Below are 27,914 nucleotides of genomic sequence, written 5' to 3' on the forward strand. Positions count from 1 at the left end.
TGAGTGAATCTGTGTAGTAGAGAAAAGAGGCTCATAGATCCGGGTTACGAAACTTATGGGATCCTGAAGCAACCTAAGAAGTTCGTAAATGTTTAATGGATCACCCTAACCAGAGATACGAATTTCTCAGGGACGCAAGAAATTCGTAACTCTTTATTGAATTAGACTTCGTTCGTAGGAACTTCTTAAGCCTTTTGTTATGATTGTCCTTCCTTATCCGTAATAACACGGTAAAAACTGTTTGCAATGAGATGCAGGAGAGGGAAGAGGGGAAATAGAAGTTTATTTATTTATTTATTTTTTTTTTTTTTATGTGGCAGAAATATTTAAGAGCTCAAAAATAGTGTCTAAAAAGTTAGAGAGTATTAAAAGAGAACCATTTGTTTACAGAGAAAAGGTTAAGTTGGGAACGTTAGTGAATACCAGCCGTGGTGGGTGGCCTAGAAGCAACAGCAGAAAACAGGAAATGAGGATCAGTACACCAGCGTTTCTCTGTACTTTCAATGCTCATCTGGTAATGTTTTGAGGGGGGGGTGATTAGGGGGAGACAGCTGACCACTATTTTCACTTTCGTAACGTCATGCCGGCTCCTCCAAGCTCTAAAACATCCATAGAAACTAAAACTCCTAGAAACTCCAAAAACACTCTTACAGACTCAAAAACTCCCCTATAAACCTCCCCCTCAAAAAATCCCTAATAGCTCATAAACCACTATTATAACCTCAAAGTTCACAGATAAACATACTGAAACACACGTTATTATTATTACAAAGCCTCCCTCTCCCCAGAAGAGAGCGCGAGCATCACCGATCAGCTGACTTTTGTTTACCTTGACACGACTCTACTCGGATCTTGACGGGGCAGTATTTTAACCCACTACTCACATCAAACACCACACACTCCCCGCACACCACAGCCACAACCTCCACTACGCACACACATCGCCGCAGCTGCATTTTTAAGCCTCTGAGTGGCAAAATCAGTAAAAATAGGAGTGATTTTCTGGCCACGGGCGGGTGTTGCTACTGACGAAGGGAGAGGAAGAAGAAAAGTGTTCTAAGATTTTCACCATGGCTACCTCGCTCCCCTCTGCTCCTTCAGGCTCTGCCACTACTGTTGTCGAACCTGAAGCCATGACTCTTGGCCCAGAAGAACAGGTAATGTAGTGTGTTTTATTTTTTCCCTGTTCTCGTCTTTCTGTGTCTCTAGTTATGACTCTAAGCCCAGAAGGAAAGGTAATAAAGTGTGCTGTTCTTTTTTTTTCCTATTCTCATCTTTCTACCTGTCTTTAGCTATGAGTCAAGACCCAAAAGGACAGGTAATATAATATTCTTTTTAATATTTCCTCTCTACCTGTTTATCTGGTGAGAAATCTTAATTAACCTACCTTTTCATCTTTCTATCTGTACTCTTTAATTAACATACCTCCTTGCCCTTCTCTCTCAGGTTTTGCTTCTCTAAGTGTCTGGCTAATTCATGTACCTGTCCATGTTCTCAATTAACTGTTTTGGACAGTGGTTCCTAAACTGCGGGACATGAGCCTTTATCAGGGGTCATGGAGGCTCCAACTGTATGTACATTCAGCTTAATTTCCAGTTATTGTTACTAAAGAATGATAAATATTAATATTTTTTTTGTATTGCTTTCTGCAGTGATTAATCTTTTAAATGTATATGCATCATTGAAAATTAGTGCATTTTTAGAAGACTATAAAGGTGGGGATCATAGGTTTGGTATTACTGAAAGGGATCACATACTGAAAAAGTTTGGGAAACACTGGTTTTGGAGGTAAATCTTAAAGCAGTTTTGTAAGATGGTGTAAAAACTGCAAGTTCATAATGTCATATAATTTCTATCAATGTGTGTGTGTGTGTGTGTGTGTGTGATAACAATCCCAATTACATTGCTCTCTCTATATTCATCCCTTGTTTGCCTTGTCCAAATATGCTTCCAGTAATGATGCTAGCAGTATTAGTATTACACTCTGGAAACTTCCGTGGGTTATCCTTGTAACAATTACCCTAGTAGTCTGTCATGCAGTTAGGTTGAGTGTGCAGCTATGAACATTATTCAGTTAACATACCACACTCACATGTTTTATATTTTCCGTCTTGTCATGGAGAACATCGGAATACAAGGGTTGGTGTAGGAAGCTATCAGGCCTACATGTTGCAGTCCCTGTATAAAACATGCCTACCTATTTCCATCTATCACAGCACAAAAATGTCTGATCTTTTAAAACTTCCTGTTGATGTGAAGAATGATTAGAAAGTGTGCCATTAGCAGTGAAGAAATCATTTGCTGGATAATGATGTACAACTGACATAATATAAGAAGATTTGCTAGATAGTGACAAACAGCAAACAAAATTTTAAAAGGGCACACACACACACACACACACACACACACACACACACACACACACACACACACACACACACACACACACACACACACACACACACACAATAAACAATAATAATAATAATAATAATAATAATAATAATAGTAATAATAATAATAAGTTTTATTATTATTATTATTATACTCTCTCTCTCTCTCTCTCTCTCTCTCTCTCTCTCTCTCTCTCTCTCTCTCTCTCTCTCTCTCTCTCTCTCTCTCTCTCTCTCTCTCTCTCTCTCTCTCTCAGCAACTCCCTGTTTCTGAGAGAGAGAGAGAGAGAGAGAGAGAGAGAGAGAGAGAGAGAGAGACTACTGCTACTACTACTACTACTACTACTACTACTACTACTACTACTACTACTACTACTACATGCCTTCTTATCAACCAGACATCTATGACCAGATGACCTAGTGAGATAAAAAGGGTACAGACACACTTGAAGGTCACACACACACACACACACACACACAGTAACAAGGATGGTTACATAAGGTCCCTCCAACAACACAGTTAAAGTTAAAAATCCCATTCTTAGAAGTAGTGAGTTTGGTCCTTAAGTTCTGTGTTTTCTTTAAGCCCGTGTAGGTCTTATCCTAGTTTGTCCCTTAAAGTGAGAGTGGCATACATATACGAGTATAGTTTAACTCTCTCTCTCTCTCTCTCTCTCTCTCTCTCTCTCTCTCTTCTCTCTCTCTCTCTCTCTCTCTCTCTCTCTCTCTTCCTCTCTCTCTCTCTCTCCTCTCTCTCTCTCTCTCTCTCTCTCTCTCTCTCTCTCTCTCTCTCTCTCTCTCTTTCTCGAGTGGAGTGGTTCCTACTTTTCTAGCATACGTTTCTTGTGTACCCTTGTTATATCCTGCCATTTCCTGTATCTTAACCCTTTCACTACTATTTGGTACATCTTTTCTCAGTTACTAACCACTCTGAGACATCTCTTCTTGTTTCATAGCTACCTCCAAACATTGTACTGTTCATTTTATTGCTTTTGGTGCTGTGAGTTGTTGGATATCGCAGTGAAATAGTTAAGCTGTGTCTTTCTAATGAATCTCTCTCTCTCTCTCTCTCTCTCTCTCTCTCTCTCTCTCTCTCTCTCTCTCTCTCTCTCTCTCTCTCTCTCTCTCTCTCTCTCTCTCTCTCTCTCTCTCTCTCTCTCTCTCTCTCTCTCTCTCTCTCTCTCTCTCTCTCTCTCTCTCTCTCTCTCTCTCTCTCTCTCTCTCTCTCTCTCTCTCTCTCTCTCTCTCTCTCTCTCTCTCTCTCTCTCTCTCTCTCTCTCTCTCTCTCTCTCTCTCTCTCTCTCTCTCTCTCTCTCTCTCTCTCTCTCTCTCTCTCTCTCTCTCTCTCTCAGGTGTCAAGTGGAGTGGTCCGTCTCAAGCTACACAAGCCGAGGACCAAGAAAGTCAGCTGGACCAATGATACGGTTGACAACGAACACCTTGGGAAGAAGAAATCAAAGTGTGAGTGTGCCAAGCTGATCTCTCTCCAAACCTTGTTATGTTTATGCTTGATGTGATTTATGATTTTGATGTGGAATCTTTCATAAACTCCTGTATTCTTGTTATGTGGGTGTGTAATGTGTGGAATTTTGTGTATTCTTGTGTTGTTTGCTTTATGAATTTGATGTTAAGTTGTATTCCTGTTATGTGATGTTATGGGTAGAAGTTTCATTATTTTTCTCTGATTCTTGTATTTCTATATTACTTAATGATTCTGATTGTTATCTTCCAATATTAAGCTAACTTAATACCATACCCTTTCTCTATTACCCGCTTTATGATTCTGATGCTATGTTTTAATCTTAACCTAACCTAATCTAACCTAATACCATATCCCTTCTCTATTATTTGTTTTATAAATTTAATATTGTCTAAATACTAACCTAACCTAGCACTATACTTCTCTGTTACTCACTTTATGAATCTGATGTCATGTTTCAATACTAACCTAACCTAATACCCTTTTCTCTATTATTTTCCTTTATGAATCTGTTAGTAAGTTACATTTCATCACTGACCTAACTTAATACCCCAGGCTGCTGTGTGTACATCAAGCCACACGAGATTGACGTGAGCAGCTCAGAGACAGATGAGGACGAGTGTGAACATTGCTCAGGCCATGTGGAGAAAAAGAAGAAGAAGAAGAAGAGCGGACAGCCTCTTCCCAATAGCCAAAGTGAGAGTGGAGGTAAGACTGTGATTGCTCGCTTACTTTACTTCACTTGTTTGTGTTTTGACAGGATTGAGTTTTTCAGATTGTGATGTGAAGGTAAAAGTGTTTAAATCTTTCAGTGCTACCCATTTTTTCCCCATAATCCCTTAGCATTTTTCAGACATTTTTGTACTAGAATATATTAATAACTTTTGTAGCTCAGGAAATAGAAAATGAACCCGAAATCATTAAGTTAACTTGTAAAATATTTGTCTGAAAAGTCTCTAGTTTTATGTAACTCTGACCTTTCACTGCAACAGGAAACAGTTAGCATCGCCAGAAGCAGTGCATTAAATCTTTTTAAGTGTATACAAGAAAGTTAGCAATGAAAAAGAATACATTTTGCAATTTGTTTCCAGATCAAAAAATTGGATGAGGCTGTAGAACAAGTAAAGGTGTCTCACTGATTGGTAATTAGGGAAAGGTGTATCAAGTGGCAGTCAGAGGATTAATAAGTTCCAAGAGGTTATCTGGACTGCAAGGGTTTAAAACAGTTGAAGTCATTGGAAGGAAAAAAAAATAAGATGCTGAGATCCCAAATTCACTACATGTTTTCCCCCCCCACACATCTCTCTCTCTTTCTCCAGGTGCCAGCAAGGAGAAGTGAAGGAGTACTACTTAATAAGGTTCCGAAAGTGACTGTATCTGTCTGATCAGGTATTAGGTATCAGTCTGCCATGTGGAGTGGAGGGAAGAGAAGGAAGGAAACAAAGCTGGAACACACCACTTCTTGTTGCTCGTGATTGTTTTAGTTTTACGTTTGATTTAACTTACATGATTGCCTCTTTTTTATTTATTGTTATTGAGTTGTATTGTGTATGGTATGACTCGGAATGGTCAGTGTCAAGTTGCTTTTCCTGGTGGATGGATGGAGTCTGCGTGGTGGTGACAGACAGACAGACGCTCTGGTCTTGTCAGTGGAGGATGTGTCGCCTGGCTTGGTGGAGGACAGATGACACTCATGGATGTCTGATATGTGGCTTGTGGTGAGATGAAGACTTGCAATTTCAAACTTATTAATGGAAAAAAGGAAACTTTATATTCCTCAAAAACATGAAAAATTTAGAATGCATCATAAGAAAAGTTAATAAAGTTAAAACATTTATGAAATAAAAAGTTTGGGTGAAATTGAGAACTTGTCTATGAACTAAGAAGTTTGTGTGAAATTGAAATCTTGTCTGTGAAGAAAGAAAAAAAAGAAAGAAGACTTCATGTTCAAAAGAAAACAAAATAAGAAGACTTAAAGATTCAGAAAGTATATCAATGAAATTAAAATTACCTTATGAACTGAAAATGTAATGCAAGATCGAAAATTTATTGCAAAATAAAAAAATAAAAAGAAATAAGAAAAGCAAAACTTATGATTCTTAAAAAAAAATAAGAATGCATAGTGAAAGGAAAAAAAAAAACAAGTAAATTGAAAATACTTAAGTTAAGAACTTATAGTGAATAAACAAAATGAAACATTACTTCATATTCCTTAAAGGAAAATATCATGAAAATTAAACAAAACTTCTCAAGTGGATGAAAAAAAAGGATTATAGAAATTGGTTTAAAATAGACAAGCAGATCATATCAAACTTCGTTTAGAAAGGAAAAAAAAGCAACCATTTCAAACTCTAAATAACTGAAATATTGAACAGACTAAACAAAACAGAAACAAAGTAAAAAAAAAAACATGAATCTATGAAAAAAAAAAAAATCAGTTCCAAACAGAAAAAGCAAAAATATTGGATACAGTAAACAAAGTAAAATATATACGAGTCTAGGGAAAAAAAGTAACCATTTCAAACACAGAAAACTAAAATATCAGATAGACTAAATAAAACTGAAATAAACAAAACATAAATGCGAGTTTATGGCATTTGACTCCTGGCTTCTCTGTGCAAAGCAAAGAAATACACAACCTGCATGCAAGCCATTTATTAATGTAGATACACATAGTGGTGGGTGTTACGGAGTGTTACAGACGTGTTATGGGGTGTTACACAACTTTCAGAGTAATGGGGGAGTGAGAGTACGTATTTCTGTATTATAATGAGAGGATATTTTTGATAAAGAGTTTACAGTTGTGTGTCATGTTACTGAGCATAAATACAAGTGTTTGAGTGAGTGCTGGAGAGAGAGAGAGAGAGAGAGAGAGCATGTGTGGCTCCAGTATTGTACTGTTGTGGAGAAGAAAGTGAGAGAGAGAGAGAGAGAGAGAGAGAGAGAGAGAGAGAGAGAGAGAGAGAGAGAGAGAGAGAGAGAGAGAGAGAGAGAGAGAGAGAGAGAGAGAGAACATGTGTGGCTCCAGTATTGTACTGTTGTGGAGAAGAAAGTGAGAGAGAGAGAGAGAGAGAGAGAGAGAGAGAGAGAGAGAGAGAGAGAGAGAGAGAGAGAGAGAGAGAGAGAGAGAGAGAGGTTCCAATTATTGTATTGTAAAGGTAATAATTCAGTTTGGATGTTTAAGGATAACTGAGTGGTGGAAGTATGGGGAAGTGTGTGAGAGAGAAAGGGAAGGAGAGAGAGAGAGAGAGAGAGAGAGAGAGAGAGAGAGAGAGAGAGAGAGAGAGAGAGAGAGAGAGAGTTCCAGTATTATAAGGTAATGGCTAAGCTTTGGACATGTACAGGCAGCTACGTAAATTGTTCCCTGAAGGACTGTTCTTGACGAGCTTTCAAAATTTGACGAGTTTGCATGGTAGCGAGTTTGTTTATGTTGTATCTTTGGTGGATGGTGAAGTGAAAATGTGAGCCCTAAAATTTTCATTCTTTTTCTTTTCCTTTTTATAAAAACTCATAACTTTAGTCTCGAATGAATTATGAAATGGAAATGTGGCCTTTTTTTTTCTTTTAATGTAATAATCTCAGTTTACTTAAGTGAGTCTTTGTTTACATAAAAGCCACTTTGGTCTTAATTAAGTGATGAAATGGAAATCTAGTGATTTTTTAAATGCCATAAGATTCTGGTTTAAGCTGGAATTAAGTAATGAGATGAAAATCTAACGTCTTTTTTATTTGAAAGCTTTTTAAGTTATTAATATAGTGGAAACCTGATTAATCTCTTTTTGTATAATAGGTTTTTAAGTTTAGTCTCAATTGAGTGATAAGATGGAAATTGTCTTTCTAAATATAATTAAGCCTCTTGTATAAGTGATGAAGATATAGTGAATGTTTATTTATGTAAAAGGCCCATAACTTTCATGAATCTTTGTTTTACACAATACTCTCTTCAGTTTATTTTCTTGCATGAGTGATGAAGTGAAAATATAATAAATTTGTGTGTATCAGCAAAGATTTCTGTGAGCTTTGAGTTATAAATGGGAAAATAAAAGTGCAGTGAGTCTAAAACTTTGGAAAAGTCTCATCAATTAAAAAGCAATGAAACAAATGTAACAATTATATTTAAGTAACAGCCTCAGTTTATATTCTTGAATAAAAGCAATAAATGGAAAATAAAATGTGGTACAAGTTGAAGAAGTTAAAATTATAACACTGCTAAGAAAGAGAGAGGGAGAAAAAGAATGAGGATGTGTTGAACAGATAAAATTACAAGAGAGAAAGAGAGAGAGAGAGAGAGAGAGAGAGAGAGAGAGAGAGAGAGAGAGAGAGAGAGAGAGAGAGAGAGAGAAACAAACACTTCAAGAGACCAAGAAAACATGTGGTGAAGGAACTGCAGTTTGTCAAAGGAAGCATTTATCGCATGGACCATATTCTGAAACACTTCAGTACCGCACCTCCACTACATTCAAAAGCCTCTGGTTGAAGCTACACAGGTTTTCAAGGATGTTTTTATGGTTCTAGTGGCAGATTAACAAGATTTCAACTCTATTAATAGGAGGAACACTCTTGAAAACCTGGCTAATCATCTTTGTTACCCTTGAAAATATTCATGGTGAAATTACATGAGTCTTTAAGGATAATTTTTATGGTTCTAGTGACAGATTAACAAGATTTCTACACTAATAACAGGAGAAACACTCTTGAGAACCTGGCTGATCATCTCTGTGGTCTTTGAAAACAATCATAGTGAAGTTACACAAGTCTTTAAGGGTATTTTTTATGGTTCTAGTGCCACATTAGCAAGATTTCTATACTATTAACAGGAGAAACATTCTTGAGAACCTGGCTAATCATCTCTGTGGCCTTTGAAAATAGTTGTGGTAAGAGAGTAGTGTTTCAGAATATGGACCAGTACTCTGCCAGTCTATCCTAAGCCAACCACTGCTCCTGACACTCCCTACACTCCACTAGCTCACCAGTCTGTCCGTGAAGTGCATGGATGTGACTGTAGTGAGAGAGTGGAGATGGCTTTGATTTGGTTTTCAATCCCTTCACTGTTGTGTCTGTCATCATACACTTGTTGTAATCTTGTGATGCCCTGAGTGATATTAAACTGATGCTGTGATATTGGAGCTGAAAGAAGGGCAGAAAATAATATATAGGTAAACCACTTCATCTTCCTCATTAAAAAGAAGAAAAAATAGTATAAACAAGTGATATTTAGATAAATAATGTATCTTCCTCATAAAAAAGGGAAAAAAATAGTATAAACAAGAGGTATTTAGGTAAAACAACTTCATCTTCCTTGTTTAAAAAAGAAAAACATAGTATAAAAAAAAGATGTTTAGATAAACAACTTCTTTCTGATAAAAAAAGGTTAAAAAAAATAGGAAAAACAAAACTTCTTGAATGAATGAGAACAAAAAGGCAAGTGAATATGACAGTGTTTGCTGGAGCATAAGCATATTTGGACAAACAACTTCATCTTCCTCATAAAAAAAATAAATAAATAAAAAAAATAGGAAAAGTAAAACTTCTCAAATGAATAGGAAAATAAAATACAAGTGAATGCAGCAGTGTACTCTGAAGCATGTGCATACCAGCCAGTCACATTCCTTGGGATGAGTCACCATTAAAACTATTCTCCTTTGAAACTGAACCATTAAAACTATTCTCCTTTGAAACTAAACAGCACAAATTATGTATGCAAATTATATCTTTCCCTCCCACCCTTTTTTTTTTTTTTTTTTTTTTTTTTTTTTTTTTTTTTTTTTTTTTTTTTTGACACCCCGATGTGTGGTGGTGTGAAGTGTGCTGGTGGGTGTGCTTGGGTATACAGTGGACAGAGTTACGTATAGGCAGTATAGATAATGAGGATAAATTTGTATCAAAAAGTCATTTCTTCTTTCTGGACTTTCTCCACCACCTTTCATCCATTCGGTTGTTGATTTTTTTTATTCTTCTTCTCTTTTATGCGAAAGTAGTGTCTAAGGGTAACATAATTTAGATATATGTAAACAAAAAAATGCCTCAATATGATTCCTAACATCAACACCCAATATAATTACTATTGACAATATATATTACTACCGTGATCAGTAATTTCTGTATGTAATTAATATTTATAATGTAAACACCATCAGTCCATATTCACAACTAAAAACAAGCATGACTGTAGGTCTTACTGATATAAGTACTTCTTGATGTCAACACCCAATGTTACTTCCCTCAACTGTCAAAATTGTCTAAACATCTATGATTTACAATTCCTATACATTACTCATATCTAGGGTAAACACCACCAGGAAAGACATATTTATAACCAAAACAAAACATGACTGCCATGCTTAGTAATTCCTACATATTACTGATATTCATAGATAATGTAAACACTACCATTAGTACATATAACCAAAACAAAATGTGATTAAAGGTACATCTCAGTGATATACTTCCTTACATCAACAGCCAATGAAGTGAAAGGGGACAGAGGCTGACTGACAGAGTGAGTTACTTCTCAATGCAAATTTATCCTCATTATTTGAACAGTCTATAGCACAGTTGTCCAGTTAGTGATGCCACAGAGGTCTGTATTCTCAAATGTTTCAATATCTTATCTTGATTAATTTTGGCATGTTGTAGTGGATGTTATTGTGATATTCAAGGATGTCTGTGCTAACATTAGGAAACAAAATGCCCATGAGAAAGAATCCAACTAATCATCTCTGTGGCTTTGAAAACATTCCTGGTGAGAGTGTAAAGCATTTCAGAATACACTATGAAGTCATGTCAGGTAAACAAGGCAAAGTGTAATAAAGAAAACACTTGTTACTTCCTCTACTGTTGGTGATGGGAAGCTGTACATTGACTAAATCCGAAACACAGTGCTTGGCGATAGTTTCATGGCCAGGGTTAAGGGGACACCTCCAGAAATGTCTGCTAGGTAAGACTGCATAATAATTTGTTACAACTCATTAAATTACATAGCTGGGAGACGAAATCCATTCACTATGCACTCTTTTATGTTGAAAGGAACCACTCATAAGATCAGAGTTACCATGTGGAACGAAGTCAAGTGAAGTGCTGGTTCCATGGTTTGTTTTCACTGTTCGCTGGCTAGATCTTCCAGTATATTTTACAAGGAGCATCATCACTGTGTCTTTTCATTATGAGCGTTCACATTTTTCGGTTCTAAAGAACAGAATAAAGCATAGTTGTGTAGCAAGTATGTGTGAATTGCTTGTATATTCCTATTACTCCAGCTCATGTGAAGGTTTGTATTCTTAAATGTTTTGGTACCTTGTATGCTACTCTTAACAGGCTCTAGTGGATGTTGTTGGGGTTCTCAAGGCTACTTCCATGTTTCCAGTGGGAGATGAACAGGTTTTCTCATTTCTTCTGTTTGCTTAATGTACGCCAGTGTAAGTTAAAAAGCAGCCATGAGAACCTGGCCAATCATCTGTGGCCTTTAAGAACAGTCCTACAAGAGCAGAAATCATTTAAGAACACAGATTAGAGATACACCGCTGTAGTGCTGTGGTAAACTCTGTGTTCTCTAGGCTGCACCATGTCTCTGTGCTGCTCCACACTACTACACACTAACCCTGCATATCTGTGGACATCGGCCGAGTGACACACCACACTCCTGTGTTTAAGTCTTGCCTCAAACTTACTCCAGGATTCAGGTTTTTTAAGGCAATCTGCTCAGAGGAGTTATAGTTGAGGTAGAAGATGAAACAGTGTACATTAGTGTGGAATCTACAGAATTTGTCATATGATCAGTAGGTGAGTGTGGAGATTCAGTATAAGAATGGAGAAGGCTGAGAAACTTATGTAGATTTGTGGAACTGAAACACTGAGTTAATTCAATGATACAAAATTCCAGCTGCTTAGAAGCTTATGTAGATGTGCTGAACTAAAACACCATTTTTTGCTATAGGCAACTCTGTAATACAGAATTACAGCTGCTTAGAAATTTTTGTAGATGTAGACTGAAACACCATCCTGCTACGGTCAGTTCACTAATACAAAAGTCCAGCTCGTGTAGATGTGCTGAGCTAAAACACCATCTTTGCTTGAATCAATTCTATGATATGAAATTCCAGCTCCTTAGAAACTTATATAGATGTTAGGAAGTAAAGCACCACCCTTGCTTGAATCAATTCAATGATATGAAACTCCAGCTGCTGAGAAACTTGTGTAGGTGTGCTGAGCTAAAACACCATCCTTACTCAAGTCAGTTCAGCAATACAAAACTACAAATAAACAATACTCAGCCCCCACACTCACCCACTGATAGCACAACAAGGCCTCTACTCAACCCAGATCACCACCTCCCTATCACTACCAGCTTCTTCGTGACTGTGGTTTGTTTATGTTCATTTGCTCCTCGTGTTTGGTGTCCAACATTGACGTAGAATGTCCGAGTCTCTGTGGCAGGGCGGGAAACAAAGAGCATATCATGTACATAGGTTTAATTAATTGCACTGAGCAGCCATTCGGATTCCACGCAAGGTTAGTGTTGTTGTCATTATCGGTACATACGTGCATACATTGTAGTGCATTTGTTCGTTCGTTTGTTCGCCCACCTGTGTTCATTTCTCGAGTATTTTCTGTCTATACATATCGTCGTTTTGGTGTCGTGTGGTAGTTGATTTTTTTTCCCAGTTTGTTTGTTATTCTGTATTCCTAGGGATGTTGTTGTTTTCCTTATCCTGTAATGTGTTGCTGAATTTCAAATGTTCACTGGCAGTTTCAGAGATGTGTGTTATTTGTTGTGTTTGCCATGTTCCATGTTTTGGTTTACATCTCTTTACCATCTCTTTACCATCTCTCTCTCTCTCTCTCTCTCTCTCTCTCTCTCTCTCTCTCTCTCTCTCTCTCTCTCTCTCTCTCTCTCTTTTACAGTTGTATTTCATATTTCTTATTTTCTTTCCTTGGTTTAATTCTCATGACTAATGTTATTGACTTTTACCAGATCACAAATATGTAGAATCATTTCAAATTTTTTTTTTTTTTTTTTTTTTTTCCCTATTTTGTGTTCATTAACTGTATTTTACTTCTTGATTTCAATGTCCTTGGTTAACTTTCCATGATTTTTATTATTATTATTGGCATTTACCAAATCACAAATACACACAACCATTTCATATTCTTTTTTTCTTACTATTTCACTTCTTAATTTGTGAATCCTTGATTCACTTTGTGTGATTTATAATATTGGCATTTACTGAATCACAAACCTTTCAGAAATTAAAGTCCTGTCTGCACTTTGAGTCCAATAACTGTATTTCACTTCTTGGTTTCTGCATTTTTTGTTTAAGTTTGTGTGATTAATATTATCAGCAATTACTGAATCACACACAACCATTGGAGATTTTTTTTTCACTACATTTCCATCAGGTCTATTTCGTGTCTTGTTTTCTGATCCAATGATTAAGTTCCCGTTTTATATTATTGGCCATTAACTGAATCACACAACCATTTTAAAAAATTCACATTGTTCCACTTGGCTTTCATCACTGCTATTTCATCTCGCTTTCTGATCCTTTGGTTAAATTTCTTTGATTTATATTATTATTCATTGAATCACACACCACCATTTCAAAACTTTACATCATTCCATTTGTTTTTTATCAATGCTATTTTGCCTTACTTTCTGATCCTTAAGTTCCTTTGATTTATACTAGTTGTCATTGAATCACACACAGCCACTTCAGAAGTTCACATCCTTTCACTTTGTTTCCAGCCACTCTGTGTCATGTCTTGCTTTCCATTCCCTTGGTTTGATTCCCATGATTGCCTAACATTATCAGCAATGCGCCATGTAGATAGCTCATCCTGTTTTTTTGTTCTGACCTATAGTCTCCTCAATAACATGTCTTTCGTAGTGACATGAGAATGTATAGTTACACTTTTTTATGCCCCAAACTGTGCCCTTAGATGTGGAGTTTGAAGTGTGTTGTTGTTCCTTTGGAGTTGTTATCCTGAGGGGGGAGCTTAAAGAAATGTAAATATATGCTCTCATCCTGCTGCAAAGCTATCTGTAATGTGTTGATGGTGAATCAAAACTGTGTGCCAAACAGTTCCATTACCAGAAGACATGTTAGTATTGTTTCTTTCCAGTACCAAAGAGATAATAAAAGCAAACCTGAGTGTTCATACTGTAAGAAGAACAATCAGATGTTGACCTATGAAAAATATAATAATAATAATAATAATAATAATAATAATAATAATAATAATAATAATAATAATAATAATAATAAAACTTACTACATACCTTACCAACTCTTTCTTACCCCTATACATCCACACAGGTGAAGAGAAGGGCTGACCAAGGACTATATTCTGCAACACTTCTGCACCACACCTTCACTACATTTAAAAGGCTCTAGTTGAAGTTATACAGGTTTTTAAGGGTGCTTTTATAGTTCTAGTGACAAATTAACAATATTTTACATTATTAGTAGGAAAATACAAGTAAAAAACAATGGGAAAAGGCACCAATAAGAAACACCAGAGAACAAAACCACATCAATAAGAAAAAGTGAACAATATCAATAACAAGCAAAACAAACAAAAAGAACAAAACCAAACAAGTAAAAAAAATTTGTAAATATCACTAACCTTGCACCAATCATTCTCCATCACATGCACACACACACACACACACACACACACACACACACACAGAGGGAGGCAAATAACACAGCACATTAAGTAAAACATTCATTTCTGCACAGAAAATACATTTATAGGGACCTCACAGCCAGGGAGTCCACAGAGCCTACCAGTACACACAGTGGCTATCTCTCTGGCCAGTTGCGGGAGAAATCAACACTCCTTTATCCTGTTTAACAAAGAGTGACATACACCCCATAAAGTAAATAGCTTGGTGCCAGATAACTCTCAGCTAGGAAAAGATGAACTTATTTGTGACACCCACATGAAAATGATTCGTTTGATGATACAGTTTAATGTTCCTCAGCCTTTTACAGCAAAGAACAGAGTCAGCAGCAACAGACATGTCAAAAATGGTTTAGTGTCAAAAAGTAACTCAGTTTTGCTATTAATTAAGAGATGTGTGAAAAAGTAGTCTGGAATTAGAACTTAATGCTCTTCAGTACTGTACACCAAAAAAAGTAGCAATCAAGAATGAACACCCATGAAAGATGTAGTTTGGTGTTAGAATTAAATGCTCTTCAATACTGGGAAGGAAAAGGAGCGATCAGGAGTTATCACCCATAAAAAAAAGTAGTTTGGTGTTAGAATTCAAAGCTCTTCAATAATGTACAGGAAAGAAAAGAGGAATCAGGAATAGACACCCATGAAAAAATAGTTTGGAGTTAGAATTCAATGATCTTTAATATCATACAGCAAAGAAAAGGACAATGAAGCATAGACACCCATAAAAAGTAGTTTGGTGTTAGAATTCAAAGCTCTTCAATACTGTATAGGAAAGAAAAGAGGAATCAGGAATAGACTCCCATCAAAAAAATTGTTTAATGACAGAATTCAACACTCACTTTTGTACAGCAAAGAAAGGAGTGACAGTATGAAACCCATTAGAAAAAATAACTTGGTGCCAGAATTCAACACTCCTCAGTCCTGTACAAAAAGAAAGGAGCAATCAACAGACACCCATAAGAAAAATACTTTGGTACCAGAATTTGACACTCAATTTTGTACAGGAAACAAAGAAGTGATCAAAAGACACCCATGAAAAAATTAATCTGGAGCCAAAATTCAACACTCCTCAATCTTGTACAGGAAAGAGAGAAAAGCGCAAAAGACAACCATAAAAAAAATATTAAATCAATCAGTACTTTTAATCCCACATCGAAGAGTAGAGCAACAAACAATATACAACACCCCACATGAAAAATACTCTCATGATTCCTCCATTAACTCAAAATACACAGAGATTCTTGCATCAATACATATTTGCCAACTATACAACACTATATATATTTTGGCAATCAAGCTATGATTTCGTGTATGATGGGCGACAGGCTAAAGCTCTTTGGCAAAGCATCCACCATGAAAAAAAAAAAAAACAACAACCTGCCTGATTCTTTTTTGTACCATCTACTAGTTAGTTTTCAATGCTTTATCTTTATATGCTCTGATGTTTCACTTGGTGCTTGTAGTGTTGGAGCTAATGAATATATAGATAAATAGCAAGAACACTTACATGGCAATTTTTTTTTTCTCTCTTTTCTACTTGCAATTGTTTTTCTTTTATACAAATATTCTCTCTCTCTCTCTCTCTCTCTCTCTCTCTCTCTCTCTCTCTCTCTCTCTCTCTCTCTCTCTCTCTCTCTCTCTCTCTCTCTCTCTCTCTCTCTGATTTACACACACTATCATCTCATACCCAAACATACATGAACACTTTTCTCTCCTTTCCAGACACGTACACACTATAATTCTCTCTCTCTCTCTCTCTCTCTCTCTCTCTCTCTCTCTCTCTCTCTCTCTCTCTCACACACACACACACACACACACACACACCATCTTATTCTCTCACAAGCACACACATTATCATCTCACTCCCAAACACATACACTTCTTTCTTCCAGGCACATACACACTCCAATACACTATGATTCCATCACTCACACACATACACACTCCTATTTTCTCTCTCTCTCACACACATACAATCATTTTCTTCTCCTTTCCTCTCTCTCTGCACCCTCACCCCCACACACACACACACACCATCTCCACCACCTCACACAAGCACCACCAAACACCACAGAGCAGCATACAGTATGCAGGCACCTACTTGCACCCCAGCGGCAGCACACCCCAGCAGGAACCTCCTCTCTACAGCCCCATGCACCTACAGCACAGCACACGTCACTCCTCTACTCAGCGACACACAAACCCAGCAATACTGACAGGCCTCTTGTATTACGTCCCACTCTTGATACGTCAGACAAAACCTAGTAATATTGACAGGTTTCTTGCAGTTTCGTGTTCTTAGCAGTTTTGATCAGTCACACAAAACCAAGCAGTAATATTGACAGGTCTCTTGCACCCAGCAATACTGACAGGTCTTTCAATCTCCTTACATTCTTAACATTCTTGATAAGTCAAGCAAGAAATTAGATAAGATTTCTGCTTATCCCCTTAAGACTTTGCTATACCTTCTCATCTCAATACAATTGTTTTATAAATTTAAACAAGGGTACTGAAAGACTACACTCACAGTAAAAGATACCACTGAATATGTAGAGAAGTTCCTTAGTAATTTTTTAACAGTAAAACTGTTTGCCTATGACAGCTAAAAACAGAACAACACATACCATTAACAGTCAGACAGTTGGCTGACAGTGTCCACCCAAAATTAGCAAAAAATTGATGTGTAAATTCCTAGTGATTTTGAAAGATACCCATAAGAAAAAATTGAGTATACCTTAATTTATAACTTCTTTTAGTGACTTTAGTCTTATCATAGCTTGGTAAGTCATACAGGGAGTTACTGAAGTGAGATGAAGTGACATGTCATTTGTGGTTAGATTAAATGGAGCAAGAAAATGAAGTTGGGTCAGTTCAAATTGTGGGTCAAGTGAGTGTGTGAAAATTAAAATGCAAAAATGACAGCTCTCTCTCTCTCTCTCTCTCTCTCTCTCTCTCTCTCTCTCTCTCTCTCCTCTCTCTCTCTCTCTCTCTCTCTCTCTCTCTCTCTCTCTCTCTTTTTCCTGGCTATAAGAATACAAGGACAGCCCATCAGTCTCAACCATCAAATCCTCAACAATCAATCAATCAATTAATCCCCTCAACTCCTCCCACAACTCCTTCAAACAAATAAATGCAAAGACCTGATCAATCTCAACCAAGTGTCAATCCTGTACAGCCCATCAATTCACCATCAATCCTGTCAACTCCTCCCACAACACAGCATCTTATCCTCTCCTTCATACAAGTCAATACAAAGACACCCCATCAATCTCAACCAAGCATCAATCCTGTACTTCCCATCAATCAATCAGTCAACCCAGTCATCTCTCTTTGCCACAGTACTCACCAAACTCTCCCCTGCACACTCACTACAGCAAATAACGTATCACAGCATTTTCAGGAGAGCAAAATCAGACTAGCAGGCCTTGGCTAAAAAACACGTGATTTATATACACTGCTACTAATTGTGCTGATCCTCAAGACTCAGGGAAGCAAGGCAGTGAGTCAGGTGAGGGTCTAACTGCTGGGTTCTGGGAGGCTGTGCTGGGTGAGGCTGGGTGAGGCTGGCCAGACACCACCCAAGCATCTATACTTCCCCCTATCTCTTTCTCTCCAGTGAAGTGACTCACTTACCTTACCTGTAACATCAATGATAGGAGAGGTTATTTAATGTTATGTTATGCTTTCCTTGTTATCTCTGTTATTCCTGTTCTTGTTCTTCATTCAGTGCCTACAAGTTAAGGTTTTCACAGATATCATTGTTCATTAGCATTTTGGGCATTGTTACAATTGCATTGATAGAAAAATAAGAGGGAATAAGTTATTTTTTGTCTTTTCTAAGTTACAGGAGTATTTAAGGCTCTAGTACAATAAATATAAAGGGAAAACAGGAGTTTTTTTTTTCTAAGTTACAGGACAATTTAAGACAACCACAATAAATGTCTGTTGGAGAGTGCATGAAAAATTGTGTCAAAAAATGATCTGGCTATGAGAGAGGCTTAAAAATTAAGATTCCTGATTGAGTTAACCTTTTCACAGCTATGGTTGGTCTTCATCAACATTCTGAGCACTGCTAAACCTGCATGACACACAGACATACAAGAGAACATGCTAATTTTGCCTTTTACAACACAAAACCATTTATGACCAGTACAAAAAAGTATCTGTTGTGGTTATGAAAATAATTATTTAAAAAAAACTGGTACAAAAAATGCCTGAAGGTGATGAGAAAAAAACATCAAAAAAATATCTGGAAATGAAAGAAACTTGAAAATTTATACCTGATAACTAGTAATGCATAAAGAACAGGTAGGTGTGCTTACCTGGACAAGGGCAAGGACAGATGGCTTCTACAACGGCTCAGGGAGCAGGATGCAGGGTCAGAGGGAGAAGGATGTTTCCTCAGGAGGGGGCGGGGGGGGGTTTGGGATGCTTCACCCTCAGCTCCTTGGCCGTCCTACCAGCTTCATTAGGGTCAATGCCTAATGCTCTCGCTCTTCTCCTTGACCGCCAGATCTGAAAAGGAGGAGGAGGATACATTATTTTCTTCTGTATGACACCCCAGGCAGGCACCACAGAGGACAGGTTACTTCTTTCTATGCCACTCCAAGGCAGGCATCTCAGGGTCCTTACCTTGATGGTGTGGTCGTCACTCACAGTGATGAGCATCTCGGGGTCCCTAGGGTTGAAGGCCACGGCATTCACCACGTCCTTGTGAGGCAGGCGAGACAGGCAGACTCCATAGTGCCTCTCCCAGATGTAGCCATGCTTGTCCTCCGCACCACTGCAGGAGAGTACAGGGGAGTCTTCCTATACTAATATGTGCATTATGAATGATTTTGATTTGCATGAGAATTATAAATGAATGCACAGGAAGGTGGACTTTGATTTATGTTTAATTTGTGAGTTTTGAAAGTTGAGTTTTGATGCTTGGTCTGTTTGAAGGATTTTTTTTTTTTTTTATGTAGGAGGGACATTAACCAAGGGCAACAAAAATCCAATAAAAAAAATACCCACTGAAATGCCAGTCCCATAAAAGGGTCCAAAGCAGTAGTCAAAAATTGAAGGATAAGTGTCTTGAAACCTCCCTCTTGAAGGAATTCAAATCATAGGAAGGTGGAAATACAGAAGCAGGTAGGGAGTTCCAGAGTTTACCAGAGAAAGGGATGAATGATTGAGAATACTGGTTAACTCTTGTGTTAGAAAGGTGGACAGAATAGGGGTGCAGCGAGGCCGCGGGAGGAGGGGAGGCATGCAGTTAGCAAGATCAGAAGAGCAGTTAGCATGAAAATAGCAGTAGAAGACAGCTAGAGATGCAACATTGCAGTAATGAGAGAGAGGCTGAAGATAGTTAGAGGAGAGGAGTTGATGAGACGAAAAGATTTTGATTCCACCCTGTCTAGAAGAGCAGTATGAGTGGAACCCCCACAGACATGTGAAGCATACTCCATACATGGATGGATAAGGCCCTTGTACAGAGTTAGCAGCTGGGGGGTGAGAAAAACTGGTGGAGACGTCTCAGAACGCCTAACTTCATAGAAGCTGTTTTAGTTAGAGTTGAGATATGAAGTTTCCAGTTCAGATTATATGTAAAGGACAGACCGAGGATGTTCAGTGTAGAGGAAGGAGACAGTTGAGTGTCATTGAAAAAGAGGGTATAGTTGTCTGGAAGGTTGTGTCGAGTTGACAGATGAAGGAATTGAGTTTTTGAGGCATTGAACAATACCAAGTTTGCTCTGCCCCAATCAGAAATTTTAGAAAGATCAGAAGTCAAGCGTTCTGTGGCTTCCCTGTGTGAAATGTTTACTTCCTGAAGGGTTGGACGTCTATGAAAAAGATGTGGAAAAGTGCAGGGTGGTATCATCAGCATAGGAGTGGATAGGACAAGAAGTTTGGTTTAGAAAATTAATGAATAATAAGAAGAGAGTGGGTGACAGGATAGAACCCTGAGGAACACCACTGTTAATAAATTTAGAAGAAGAACAGTGACCATCTACCACAGCAGCAATAGAATGGTCAGAAAGGAAACTTGAGATGAAGTTACAGAGAGAAGGATAAAAGCCGTAGGAGGGTAGTTTGGAAATCAAAGCTTTGTGCTAGATTCTATCAAAAGCTTTTGATATGTCTAAGGCAACAGCAAAAGTTTCACCAAAATCTCTAAAAGAGGATGACTAAGACTCAGTAAGGAAAGCCAAAAGATCACCAGTAGAGCGGCCTTGACGGAACCCATACTGGCGATCAGATAGAAGGTTGTGAAGTGATAGATGTTTAAGAATCTTCCTGTTAAGGATAGATTCAAAAACTTTAGATAGGCAGGAAATTAAAGCAATAGGATGGTAGTTTGAGGGATTAGAATGGTCACCCTTTTTAGGAACAGGCTGAATGTAGGCAAACTTCCAGCAAGAAGGAAAGGTAGATGTTGACAGACAGAGCTGAAAGAGTTTGACTAGGCAAGGTGCAAGCACAGAGGCACAGTTTCAGAGAACAATAGGAGGAACCCCATCAGGTCCATAAGCCTTCCGAGGGTTTAGGCCAGCAAGGGCATGGAAAACATCATTGCAAAGAATTTTAATAGGTAGCATGAAGTAGTCAGAGGGTGGAGGAGAGGGAGGAACAAGCCCTGAATTGTCCAAGGTAGAGTTTTAGCAAAGGTTTGAGCGAAGAGTTCAGCTTCAGAAATAGATGTGATAGCAATGGTGCCATCTGGTTGAAATAAAGGAGGGAAAGAAGAAGAAGCAAAGTTATTGGAGATATTTTTGGCTAGATACCAAAAGTCACGAGGGGAGTTAGATCTTGAAAGGTTTTGACACTTTCTGTTAATGAAGGAGTTTTTGGCTAGTTGGAGAACAGACTTGGCAAGGTTCCAGGCAGAAATATAAAGTGCATGAGATTCTGGTGATGGAAGACTTAAGTACCTTTTGTGGGCCACCTCTCTATCATGTATAGCACGAGAACACGCTGTGTTAAACCAAGGTTTGGAAGGTTTAGGTCGAGAAAAACAGTGAGGAATGTACGCCTCCATGCCAGACACTATCACCTCTGTTATGCGCTCAGCACACAAAGACAGGTCTCTGACACGGAAGCAGTAGTCATTCCAAGGAAAATCAGCAAAATACCTCCTCATGTCCCCCCAACTAGCAGAGGCAAAATGCCAGAGGCACCTTCGCTTAGGGGGATCCTGAGGAAGGATTGGAGTGATAGGACAAGACACAGATATGAGATTGTGATCGGAGGAGCCCAACGGAGAAGAAAGGGTGACAGCATAAGCAGAAGGATTACAGGTCAGGGAAAGGTCGTAGAATGTTGGGCATATCTCCAAGATGGTCAGGAATACGAGTAGGGTGTTGCACCAATTGCTCTAGGTCGTGGAGGATAGCAAAGTTGAAGACTAGTTCACCAGGATGGTCAGTGAAGGGAGAGGAAAGCCAAAGCTGGTGGTGAACATTGAAGTCTCCAAGAATGGAGATCTCTGCAAAAGGGAAAAGGGTCAGAATGTGCTCCACTTTGGAAGTTAAGTAGTCAAAGAATTATTTATAGTCAGAGGAGTTAGGTGAGAGGTATACAGCACAGATAAATTTAGTTTGAGAGTGACTCTGTAGTTGTAGCCAGATGGTGGAAAACTCAGAAGATTCAAGAGCGTGGGCACGAGAGCAGGTTAAATTGTTGCGCACATAAACGCAACATCCAGCTTTGGATCGAAAATGACAATAGAGAAAGTAGGAGGGAAACAGAAAAGGGACTACTGTCAGTTGTCTCAGACACCTGAGTTTCAGTGAGGAAAAGAAGATGAGGTTTAGAAGAGGAAACGTGGTATTCTACAGATTGAAAATTAGAACTTAGACCATGGATGTTGCAGAAGTTAAAGAAGAAAAAGTTGATGGGGGATGTCAGAAGGGTCGTCGTCAGAAAGGCAGTCCAACCTGGGGACATTTATGGTTCCCTCCCCCAGATGGGGGCTCCGAGGCTGGTGTAGGAGTTGCCATAATAATTTTGAAATTTTTGAGGTGAAGGGTTGTGTGTGTTATTAGGTGCTTGTAATTTTGTGTGGAGGAAGAGAGTTGTCTTTAGAGGGCAGGCTGTGACTGCCCCCCTCATGTGTGTGAGACACAAAGGGAAACGTTCAGTGAGGTCACAGCTGGGGTTTAATGATAAATTCGGAAGGTGTCTGTTGCCTCCTCCTTTAATGATGAGAGACAGAGAGAGAGAGAGAGAGAGAGGAGAGAGAGAGAGAGAGAGAGAGAATGAGAGGAGAGAGAGAGATGAGAGGAGGAGAGAGAGAGAGAGAGAGAGGAGAGGAGAGAGAGAGAGGAGAGAAGAGACATCCATTACTCTCTATCTTGTTCTACTTCTCAAATCTTTTTCCTAATGTATTCTCTTTCCCTTTAATTTCTTCCTCATACTTGTAGAAAATTTGTTGAACTGGGCACCACAGGAAAAAAAACAAAGAAAAAAAATTATGCCAGATCTGAAAATGAGCATAAGAAACATTCAGTAATACCAGCACAGGGAGTCCCAGCCAACAGCCACCACTCTGTCACGCAAACACAAGGGCCCCAGCCTCTCACCTTGCAACATACTGGTGAGACACGTCCAGGAAGATAAAAGAAACACTCGTCATTTGGCGTGTAAGCCTTGTGGGAGCGTAACATTGTGCCAACCTGGAAAATAAAGAGACTGATAAATTCTGACATATGATGCTGAGAGAGAGAGAGAGAGGAGGAGAGAGAGAGAGAGAGCGAGAGAGAGAGGGAGAGAGAGAGAGAGAGAGAGGAGAGGAGAGAGAGAGAGAGAGAGATAGAGAGAGAGGAGAGGAGAGAGAGAGAGAGAGAGAGAGAGAGAGAGAGAGAAAGGGGGGGAGACAGAGACACGAACGACTCAGACACATAAACAATAGCAGACAGATAGACAGTCTGAGACAGACAAATGGAAAAATAAAACAAACAAACACAAATTGGACAAAAATAACAACAAAAATAAATAACCAAACAAACAAATATGGCAGAAAAAGAGATGAGAAAAACAAAAGATAAAAACCCAAAAAGAACCTCATAAAAAACAAGAAAATCTAATATAACATTTCCTAATCCTTTCTTGACCTTTCCTTGACCTTTCCTAACCCTTCCTTGCCCCTCTGACCCTTCCTTATCCTTCCTTGATCTTCCCCAAACATTTCTTCCCCTCCCTGCCTTTCCCTGACCTTTCCTGACCCTTCTTGACCATTCCCTGCCCTTCTCTTACCCAAGTATAACCTCCCTGCCCCTCCCTGACCTTCCCTGACCTGGCCTGATCCCAGCTCACCTCAGTCAGGTTGGTGAGGTCAATGACATGCAGGTCGATGCCCTCAGCAATGCGTGGGGGACTCAAGGGGCTCTCCACCACACAGTTAGCCTGCCACGGCCGACTGTTTACATACAGGTACCTGGCAGGGGAGTGCTTGTGAGTGGTGGTGGTGGTGGTGGTGGTGGTAGTGGAGGAGGAGGAGGAGGAGGAGGAGAGGAGGAGGAGGAGGAGGAGGAGGAGGAGGAGGAGGAGGAGGAGGAGGAGGAGGAGGAGGAGGAGGAGATCATTTTGCCTAGAAGTATTATCATTATTATTACAAGTACCTAATGGAAGGATTGTTTGGGTAAGTGACTGTGGAAGAGGAGGAGGAGGAGGAGGAGGAGGAGGAGGAAGCATTGTTATTGTTATCATTGTATTGCTATTAGACAGAAGAGAGGAAGGAGAGGTTTGGCCATGAAATACAAAGAAAAGGAGGAGGAAGAGAAGCAGGAGCAAAAACAAACATATCAGCAAAATTCACCTACAACAACTAGCTATTCATAAACACAAATACATACAAAACTACAACACAACAAATGATACAATAATGACACAGACTCATAAGCCGTCCAACCATGGAGAAAATGACAAACAAAACAAAGGGTGATAGCAAAGACAATGATTACCCTGCCTTCATCTCTTCCACTGCTGCACAAGGCCAGGTCACTCAGGGGCAGTCTTACCTGTGGTCCGGGGAGAGACCCATGCCTATTATATGTCCGTTGAGGTCTATCAGGTGGTCTATGTGGTCAAATCTTTCTGCCACTGAATCGAAATCCAACCTGGAAAAAGGGAGTTATTTTTATAACAAAGTACCCAGCATCTGTTGTAGTCTTAGGGTTGAAGTAGATGAGGGGTAGGGAATGCTCTCATTATGAAGGAGCAGAGGTGAACCAATGTGTGCTGTGGGGCCATGCTGTCATCTCAGGGTTGGAGGAGGTGCAGGACAGGGAATGGTCTTATTATGAATGGGCAGGGATGAATCAGTGTGTGCTGTGGGGGTTTGCTGTGGGTGTGTGTGGCCAACTGTGGTGTGCCAAAGCTTCTGGGGTGTAGTAGACTGTACCTTTCCCCCAGGGACTTATGGGACTGAGAGTGTGAATGTGAATGTGTGTGTGTGTGTGTGTGTGTGTGTGTGTGTGTGTGTGTGTGTGTGTGTGTGTGTGTGTGTGTGTGTGTGTGTGTGTGTGTGTGTGTGTGTGTGGTGCTTTGGGCTGCCCCATGTGGGATTGCCAGCCTGGTGTATAGACTGATCATTGTTATGGGATCTATGAAGTGGTATCACAGGGAGGAGTGCTAGCAGAATGACAGGAGGTTTACCAGTTAGGGTCTTGGTACAGTCCCAGCTCCCTCAGTTCCCTCTGGTGCTCTCGCTGCTGTATTCTCTCCCTTAGACATGGCCCCACCTCCAGGACAGTTGGTATTGTAAACTTCTTGATCCTCTTGAAGCCTGAAAGATCAATGTCAGTCAGAAAAACAATGTCTAATATTTAGTAATATTGTGTTTTCTCTCTTCACGGCTATCTTTTCATATGCCATATGATTACTTGGGTTTTTTGTATGTTTTTTTTTCCTCAGTGGTGGTGGTGTAGAATTTATCAAATTATCATTAGAATCATTCAACACCTTAAAATCCCAATAACTTCTGCTACAGCCTGTTAAAACTATTGCCAAAATTATGGAAACACCTTAAAAATCTCAACAATTTCCACTAGAGCCTGTTGAATTATCACTAGAAATATGAAAACACTTGAAAACCCCAATAACTTCCACTTGAGCCTGTTGAACTATCACTAGAAACATAAAAACACCCTTGAAAACCCCATTAACTTCCACTACAGCCTGTTGAATTATCATTAAAACCATGAAAACACCCTGGTACCCCAAAACTAGAGTCTATTAATCATCAGCAAGCATAAAAAAACACCCTTAAACAAAAGAAATTCCACTATAATAAAGAAAACACCCTTGAAAGACTGTATCAACTTCCACTACACCCTATCAAACCATCAAACCACAAACACCCTAGAAAACCCCAAACCCTTCCTTGGCATCTCCACAACCACCACTACTGCCCCAGTACCACCACAACACAGACAAACCCACTCACCTATCTGGTGTGGGGAGTAAGTCTTGGAGCCTGTGGTGAATATGAGGAACTTGTCGCAGTCCTCAGCAAGGGACATGGGAGGGGCTGGCTCGTGGTCCTCCTCCCAGTCCTGTGTTACCTCTTCTGTTGACCGAGGTACTCCTGCTCCCTCTGTTCTTCCCTCAGCCTGTCTCAGATAATTGAATGAAGTGTTAGGTGTTTTTTGAAGGATGAGGAATGGAGGTTATGGGGAAAAAATAGTGCTGGAAAGAAGAAAACAAATATAAGCCTCTGAAAATTAAGCCAAGTTGTGTTTTTATGATGAGAGAGTGTTGCGGGGGGAATTTCAATGCTGGAGTGGAAAGAAATATGTCCCTAGTCTGTCTAGGGAATGAATGTAGTGCTAGCTGCATTTTTTATGATGAGAATAGGAGGTTGTGGGAAATATTTGAATGATGGAGAGAGAAAAAATATATCCTTAGTCTGTCTTGGGAATAGATGAAGTGTTAGCTGTGTTTTTATGATGATGAGAGAGAAGTGTTGAAGGAAAACTTAGGATGCTGGATGGAAGATGGAAGAGAAATGTGTCTTATACTATATCAGTTTGTCCTCATCCTGCCTCTGGAAATGGAATGAAATGAAGCTCTTTGATGAAAGCAGGTTGTGGGAAAAAAATTAAAATGCTGTAGAAGTAAAAAAAAAGAAAAAAAACAAAGACATTTATTTATATATAAGTTTGCCCTCAGCCTGTCTCAGGAGGCATTCTTAGACAAAAACACATCAGATAAAGAGAAAAATGATAAATGATAAATGGGTAACTAAATCTATCTATCCACATACCAGGCTGGCAATCCCACACATGACAGCCAAGACAAAGCAACACACACACACACACACACACACACACACACACACACACACACACACACACACACACACACACACACACACACACACACACACACACACAATCACTCACACTCTTAGCCTTGTCAGCCTCTGGTGGAAAGCGAGACTAAAAAATAAATAAATAAAATAACAAAATAAATAGATAAATAAATAAACAAATACAGGGAGTCCTCAGTTTATGACAGTCTAGACTTCTGTTTGGTGGTGACAGTGCTGACAGGGCTTGTCTTATCACTCTACATTCCCCTTGGCTGACTATATTTTGTTACTGACTTATTTCACTGTTTTTTTTATTTTATTTACTGTAAGGTCCTCCATGTGCTTTTTCACAGTTATGTCATTATGTCCTGGATTATGACTTCACCACTACAGCATTACCGCTGGTGAGTAATGTAATATTGGTGCTTACTTAGGCTGGTTCAGTCCTACACCAAAAATCAGTTTACAGCACACAGCCCAGTTCCACAGTCTCTTGATAAGCTACCCAAATAAAACACTCTTATTTGTTTAGGAGCTTACCAACATAACATAGGAAGCATTTTGGTTGGATAGCTTACAAAAAGAATGTGGAATTGGCTCCAATGTCTTACCAGTTCCAATTTTTTGTACACTGTCAAACAAAAACCAGCATCCAAATGAAACACTCATGGGAGGCATTTTGGTCAGTTAGCTTATAAAACAAGTGGAACTGGCTATATTACCTCATCAGTTCCAATTTTTTGTGCACTCCCATATAAAAAAACAGCCCCAAAACTGACTGTGGAACCTGATCACAGCTGACATACTCTTGTCGATTAGCTAGCAAACAAAAAAGATAACTGTGGAACTGGCCCATGGCATAGGAGCTAGAAACTAAGTAACTCAAGGACTCCCTGAGAATCAATTAGTATGCGACACAAGCTCACCATCTCCACACAGGCAGCATCAAGAACACCACCACCACCACCACCACCACCCTCGGCCGGCTCTGTCTCGGCCTTCCTGTAGTCGTTGGTGTAGGTTATGGGGTTAGTGTAGGTCGGGGGCTGGCTCACTGTGGGGT

At 39.1% G+C, this 27,914-nt stretch overlaps 2 protein-coding genes across 3 annotated transcripts in view; one reads left to right on the top strand and one right to left on the bottom strand.

Moving 5' to 3' along the window:
• Positions 1 to 371: 371 nt before the first annotated feature.
• On the top strand, positions 372 to 14,153 carry LOC135092878 (E3 ubiquitin-protein ligase PPP1R11-like). 2 transcript variants are annotated; one of them, XM_063991638.1, is made up of 4 exons: positions 372 to 1,157; positions 3,746 to 3,854; positions 4,429 to 4,581; positions 4,965 to 5,185. In XM_063991638.1, the coding sequence occupies exons 1-4, from the start codon at positions 1,071 to 1,073 to the stop codon at positions 4,979 to 4,981; spliced, it is 366 nt and encodes a 121-aa protein (XP_063847708.1). In that variant the 5' UTR covers positions 372 to 1,070; the 3' UTR covers positions 4,982 to 5,185. The 2 variants fall into 2 exon arrangements, with proteins under 2 accessions (XP_063847708.1, XP_063847706.1); XM_063991636.1 differs by lacking the exon at positions 4,965 to 5,185 and adding an exon at positions 5,193 to 14,153 and having other exon boundaries at positions 384 to 1,157.
• Positions 14,154 to 15,359: 1,206 nt separating this feature from the next.
• The window catches only part of LOC135092876 (F-box/WD repeat-containing protein 5-like), a 24,631-nt gene continuing 12,076 nt past the window's right edge, over positions 15,360 to 27,914 (bottom strand). The window contains 9 exon segments of the mRNA XM_063991632.1: positions 15,360 to 18,194; positions 18,879 to 19,071; positions 19,189 to 19,339; positions 23,121 to 23,158; positions 23,160 to 23,213; positions 23,854 to 23,974; positions 24,558 to 24,656; positions 25,195 to 25,324; positions 25,985 to 26,150. Of these exon segments, the coding sequence (XP_063847702.1) occupies positions 18,958 to 19,071; positions 19,189 to 19,339; positions 23,121 to 23,158; positions 23,160 to 23,213; positions 23,854 to 23,974; positions 24,558 to 24,656; positions 25,195 to 25,324; positions 25,985 to 26,150 (873 nt within the window). The 3' untranslated portion in view covers positions 15,360 to 18,194; positions 18,879 to 18,957.

Source organism: Scylla paramamosain, chromosome 41, assembly GCF_035594125.1.
Source record: "Scylla paramamosain isolate STU-SP2022 chromosome 41, ASM3559412v1, whole genome shotgun sequence".
NCBI lineage: Eukaryota > Metazoa > Arthropoda > Malacostraca > Decapoda > Portunidae > Scylla > Scylla paramamosain.